General features: G+C 51.0%; 1 protein-coding gene across 2 annotated transcripts; it reads right to left on the bottom strand.

Moving 5' to 3' along the window:
- Nucleotides 1-2505: 2505 nt before the first annotated feature.
- mgat2 (alpha-1,6-mannosyl-glycoprotein 2-beta-N-acetylglucosaminyltransferase) lies at nt 2506-5971 on the bottom strand. 2 transcript variants are annotated; one of them, XM_040160887.2, is made up of 3 exons: nt 5840-5971; nt 5383-5493; nt 2506-4335 (listed from the first exon to the last, which is right to left on the bottom strand). In XM_040160887.2, the coding sequence occupies exon 3, from the start codon at nt 4075-4077 to the stop codon at nt 2668-2670; it is 1410 nt and encodes a 469-aa protein (XP_040016821.1). In that variant the 5' UTR covers nt 4078-4335; nt 5383-5493; nt 5840-5971; the 3' UTR covers nt 2506-2667. The 2 variants fall into 2 exon arrangements, with proteins under 2 accessions (XP_040016821.1, XP_077949752.1); XM_078093626.1 differs by having other exon boundaries at nt 5664-5889.
- Nucleotides 5972-6398: the final 427 nt, after the last annotated feature.

Below are 6398 nucleotides of genomic sequence, written 5' to 3'. Positions count from 1 at the left end.
CATGTTCCGTTTGTGTGACTTTTATTGGCCGTTTGGATCCGTGTCTTTGTTAGCTGGACAGCCTGGAACATTGAACCCTATGTGACAACATACATGCAAGATGCAGCGTGACATTCTGGTATTTTTGGCGTACTGCATTTAATACACTCAATATAAAGTCCCATGGGGGTTAAAGTTTAAGCTGTCATGCCAGTCGAAGGCATACAGGGCAGCAGGATGTAGTAAAAGCGTATGCGATTGGGAATTTTTCTTTTCTGGCATACTGAATATGGACTCCGAGCCTGCTCCCTCACGCACGTGTCTGCTGATTCATGTGTATCGGACCTCTTTTTAAAGTGTGTTTGGGTGGAGCTCTGTTTGGGAATTACAATGTACGTTGACATTAACATTTATACAAATGTCACAGCAGGGGGTTGTGAGCAGAGCTGTGGATTTGAGCTTTGTTCCTCCTCTTCCACACACGGTGCCATGTGTCCCTGTGACCTGTTCTCTGGCTGCTCGGGTGCAGCTCGCCAGCAGGGGGCAGCGTCACTCAGTCCAGTGAGAGAACAGCAACCATCACTTTGTATGCACCAACCATTGTCTACGTCCCACTACCTGTTCGCTCTCGCTCTCCACACAAATGTATTCCTAATGCTTCACCTGACCGCTTCATGTATATTTGATATTCCAAGTGGGGAATAAAACCGCTCCTCCATAATTTACGAGTCACTTTTAGAAGAAACACGAGCGCCCGCAGCCATTAAACCGTCGGGCTGGAGGGGCCCGATCGGCCAGTCGGACGGATGCTGAGCAGGTATCAGTCAGGATTAGAGCTCAGTGAGATCATGTGTCTGTCTCTAGAACGTTCGCTCCTCACACACACTCTAAATGGCAATCAAAAGCTCGGAGCATTGGAAAAGAACTCCATTTATCTTGCGCCCTCGCGGGGGGGATAAATAGTTCCCACTTGTTTGGAAGTCAATGAATTGAGAGGGAATCCTCAGACTTCTGGAAGGTTTCTGCTTTGATGGTTTTCTCAGTGATGCTGTTCCCTTGTCGGCGCGCCTCCGTGTATTGACCCAGAGCTTTGTGTACCTGGAGATGTGTGCAACGGCTATGAGTGATTAATACGGCCTCTACGAGACGCTTGGGCCCGAAGGACGAGCAGCAGTCGATGCGCTGCAGAAAGCTGAGGCTTTGAGACGTCGATCAGAGATTAGTGAAATGAACCACTTGCTCTATTTTTCCGCGGGGATCCGTATCTAGTCCACTGAGACCGTGTTGACGTGTGGCAGGTGGGGAGCTTGGCCTCCGGGTGGGGGTTTGGTAATTGTGGGCGAAGCACCTCGTCCGTTCATACTCAAAAATACGCTTCACAAAGTGGCCGTTTTGACCCGTCGTAGCGCAATGAGCACGTGTAGCCGATCAAATGCCTGACGGTAACTCTCCTTTTAGCTCGGTTTTTGGGTTCCACCACCTGAACAAAACATAATACTGCGCACTCTCGTTAGCATCTACGTCCGTCTGTAGGTTAGCGGTTAGCTTTTTTCCGCTAATAGCTTCCAGTCCACAATGAGAACAAAACCGCGTAGCTGAAAGACATCAAAACACTCCATGCAGCCAACGGGAATTGTAAAGTGGGCAATTTTGGGGTTCATCTTTAAATCTCCAAAGAGAACGCTTCAGTGAATGTGCACTTTGACACGTCCTCAATTGTGTTATTAAAACAGGCTTTTATTCCACAGCTACGAATCCAATTCAGAGGAATGATTACAACCACGTGGCCTCGAGTTATGAGCTATTGATCGCACACATAACTGGGCCACTGAAAGATTTCACGCTCAACTTCAGCGTTTCTTCCGTTTTCTTCTCGCCCTCAGACATCCGCCGGCGCCGTCAACCGTTAGTCACAGAGAATTGGGAGCACAGCGCTGCGTTCTCCCCGTGCCCGATTCTATTCCGGGCCCCTTCCCCTCGAGGCGCGGGCCCAATTATTTGGCCCTCCGCCGCGGGAGCAGCTGCACAACGCGTCACATGACCCCAGGCACATGTCTTCGCACCGCATTAACAATTAAGACTTCACGCATCTGTGAGCAGACGAGGCTTTTGTTGGGCCGCGGCTTCCTCTCCTCACCTTCCCCACTACGCTTATGTTTCTACCTGAAGTGGGGAGTAATGAGGCTCTGGGACCCTGTTGAAAATAAGGTGGGGGGATTATTTAAATGGAACAAAGTGTCTCAAGGGATCTCCTTTGATCTCGGCAAATTTCTGTGTTATAAATATCTTGCAGCTACGTATGAATGCAGCGCTCGATGGCTAAATCCACAGATTCACCAAATCCATCGCTGCTCTGACGAGCACGTGCCAGCTTCTGCAAATGTCCTACACGTTTGAGTCATTTTTGTTCAAAAGAAACAAATATGAACGCTTTGGCAGAGAAAACTGTTTAGTATATGATTGTCGGTACTTACAACAACACATACTTAAATACAGTTACTTAAATAACTCAATGTGAGGACATAATTGTGTTAAAGAAGCCAGAAATCCAACATTCGTCTTTATTTGGAGCAGTCCAATAAAACAGGCAACATGAAGAATAGTCCATAAAGAGATGCTTTTAAAAGGCGGATTTTTCTTTAAAGAGGATGCAAAAGAGACAATAATATGGAATAGTATCAATTAAGGTCACTGTATTCGAACATAACTCTTGCAGAGTTCATGGTCCCTGATATCTCCCCAGCCCCCGTTCTTCACATGCGGGGCCACGCCCCCGGCGCCGTTGGCCGGCAGTCTCTTTGCTATCAGCAGGTTCTTTGGGAACAGCTGGTTCCCGCTGGACTGCAGGACGTTTTCGATCTTGGTCTTCTGGCTGTTGGGCATGCACGCCACCTTCTTGTGGTGCATCCCGCAGTCGCCGGCGTGGAAAACCCGCGGCGCCTCGCTCACCATCACCTTCCAGTAGGAGGGCAGGCAGGCCACGGTCAGGTGCTGCAGGGACCAGTCCCAGTTGTAGTCGTCGTAGGTGCAGAACGTGTCGGTGCAGCCGATGAGCTTCTGGTAGGTCTCCCGACTCAGAGCCATCCCCATGTTGTGCTCGGTGGACTTCCAGGCCTTCACCTCCACCTTGTTGGCTTTGCTGGAGTAGCCGACGTGGCTGTAGCTCCCCAGCGAGAGGACGTCGCAGTCGGCGAACTGCTCCCTCTTGAGAGCCGACATCAGCTTAAGCAGATGGATGAAGTCCGGGGCCATGTAGTGGTCCTCCTCGATCAGCAGCACCAGGCCCCTGTGCTGCTCCAGGACCCGGACTCTGTCCCACACAAAGTGCAGCTTCCACCACCAGTGGTGCTTGGTCTGGGAGAACTTGGCCTCGCGGTAGTGGCCGAATGAGTCGGGGTACTCGGCGTTGATGCATCCCAGCTTTAAGGCGTCGTTTTTGGGAATGTCTCTGGGGCAGTCGTTGGGGTCGTGTCCGGGGAACTCCTGGGGGTACAGCTGAACGCTGAAGGGGAAGAAGATCTGGAGTACCTGACAAAAGTCAACAGAGGCCACCACTTTGTTTATCTCGGGGGACCAGTAGTCGTGGCTGAATATCAGCAGTATGCTCTCCACGCCTCTGGCCTTCCGCAGGCTGTCCACCAAGAGCTTCAGGTAGTCGGGTCGGTTATGGACCTGAACCACCACGACCAGGTCGTCCTTCCGTCGCGCCGCCTTGAACTTTTCCTCATTTCTTATCGTCTGGTCAAAGTTGAGCTGGAAGACGATGCCCCGGTAGACTAAAGTGGTGTTGTCGACCTCTGGTTTGGGTATCTTCTCTTTGACCTTGGCTCTCTCCTGGCGCGTGTCATTCGCTTGTATAGCCGGGGGCGGAGCCGGTGCCCTGCTGACGGCCGGTGTGGCCGGCACCTGGACGTGATCGTTGACGCTGCTGCTGCCGGTGACGACGCTGCTGCCGCCGCGCCGCGCCCCCTCGGCCTCCTTTGGGAACGAACCGCTGTCGTTCTTCTTCTGCCTCCCGCTGCTCCAGAAAGCGAGGCCACAGATGACAACCACCACGGTCAGTATCACCACCTTCCTCTTGTAGATTCGGAATCTCATGATAGGATGATCGAGGACCCCTTGCGGAGGGAGAGACGTTGGTTGTTGTGACACAACGAGCGCAGGTTTCGCAACTATGATCGTGCGCTTTGCAGAGGGAGCAAGCCCGGTTTAAAGCGAGCTGATATGAGGCTATTTTTGGGGAAAATTAACTGTAAACATGAGACATCCAGCTGGAATGTCATTGGCGGTGGGTGAGTATTCCATAAGGCATGACGGTTGCCGGGAGGCAGCAGGGTAGCAGCGTGCATGTACCACCTGAGTGGGAAATAAATAAAAGCAACAGGTGCATCGCATCAGATAAAGATGTAAACACGATCACAATCATAATGACCACAACATGTATGCAAAACAAGCCCATGACAGAGGAAATAATAAAATACTCATTTTTCAGCTGGAACTCTAGCAAACCAATTACACAATTAGCCGATTATCAAATGTGTTATTGACTCATTCCCCGGGTTTTAACTAATCAAATAATCAACTAATCATTCCAGCTCTACAACGGAGCCAATGAAGATGTGGCGATGCGGCAGAGAGCTGAGCGACAGACCGGAGGAGAAAAATCAAATAGTTCATTTTGTGAAACTTCAATCTGAACCAAACCCCTGAACAGCATATAAACGTGTTTCTGTGTATCAACATGAGCTGGAATAGAAGCCACAAGAAACGGGGATTTCGAGCAGACGGCTGCTTTTTCCTCACTTACTCCTTAGTTGTGTCATTGATGATCATTATTGCTCCGTGCTTCTATATTTCCCTCCGCATGAATATCGATCAGCCCTCAATCCTGGGATCTGTGATTAAATGAGTGGTCTGCTTGTTTACTACCTGACCCATTCATGAGTAGATCCTGGCATCGATGTGCAGCCTGAGCTCATATGCGTCGTTAGGAACCAGCTTCAGTGATGCCCAAAGGAAGAGAGACGTCTCGTCTGCACTTTTCACCCCCGCGTCTGTTATTATGCTCTCGTCGTACGGTCTATTTACCGCTAGTTTTTAATGGGGGGGGGGGGGGGTCGATACACCTTTGATCGATTATTCACTACGCAGCCTGATCGTTAGTCTCACGAAGTGATAAGTGACAAAAACAAACAACAACAGTTCAGCTTCGTTCGGTTGTGACAGCGAGCATCTCCGCGGGGAAGCTAACGGTACGTTAGCAACGGCTAAGGCTAGCTCCCTCCCTTCCACATCCGGGCGGCCCGGACCGAACCGAACCGAACCTGTCCAAACCACGGGGGTGGGCGGGTGTTGGGGTCCACGGAGAACCGGGACCACCGCGTCCCCCCACACTCTACTCACCGAGAACTGCAGCGGCCGCGCGGTCCGTTCACCGAGAAGCATCCGTCCGGCGGCGGCCCGTTCCCCTCCGCGCCGTCACGCAGGCTGCACGGAAACGTCGGCTAGCGTTAGCTGTAAAAAATAAAATAAAAAGGGAGTAGCGTTAATATCCCGAATACGGAACCACTGCCTGCAGTCGTCCCACAATGCACTGGTGCAGAGGGGGGCGGGGGCACCAGGTACCCCGTTTATGGTGCTGTGTTTGTATATATATGTACCATTATGTGTTATATTAAATATACCATTTAAATGAGACGTCCACCTAAATAGTACGTTTTCTCTACACTGTGTTGAAGTTGGATATATTCTTATATTTCATCAATATTTTTCTCATATTCACCCTTTCTCCCCGTGCACGCCTTTTGTTGATCCACTTAACCCATTTGTTTACGAACAGCTTCCTTATTATAAGCCTCACATTCCTGTCGATTTAAATCCCTCTTTTCATCTCTCGTTGATAACCTCCGTGTAACGTTAGCGGCTGTAACGCCACCTCCAGGCCGCCGCGCCGCGCCGCGTGTCGCAGTCGCTTTGCCCGCCAGGTGGCGCCACGCAGACGCTCCGAAACCGGAAACGCGGCATACGAGGGTATCATCTGCGCACGCGCAACCTTCTGTCTTCCTTTCCGACACTCGAGCGAAAGAGACAAGATGGGCCACCAGCAGCTCTACTGGAGTCATCCCCGAAAATTCGGCCAGGGATCCCGATCCTGGTCAGTTCTGCCTCAAATTGGTCCGTTATCGATACGTGTGCGAAAGCCGATCGGTTTTATAGTGTACGCGAATCCCCGAACTTCAGAATTTATCAGCTATTGTCCACCGCGTGGACGCTGCCCCTTAGCCAATATGGCGGTGGCGGCTGGGCCGTGCTAACAAGGCTAGCTTCAGTTAGCCGCTCGCTGATTTCCCCCGTTGGAAATGGGTCTTGTTGAATCACCAGAAAGCAGAAAATAAAATGTCCAGACGGGCGTTCCGGAG

Source organism: Gasterosteus aculeatus, chromosome 18, assembly GCF_964276395.1.
Source record: "Gasterosteus aculeatus chromosome 18, fGasAcu3.hap1.1, whole genome shotgun sequence".
In the NCBI taxonomy this organism is placed as follows: domain Eukaryota; kingdom Metazoa; phylum Chordata; class Actinopteri; order Perciformes; family Gasterosteidae; genus Gasterosteus; species Gasterosteus aculeatus.
Note: the sequence above shows the minus strand (reverse complement) of the source record. Positions and strands in the feature narration are given on the sequence as shown.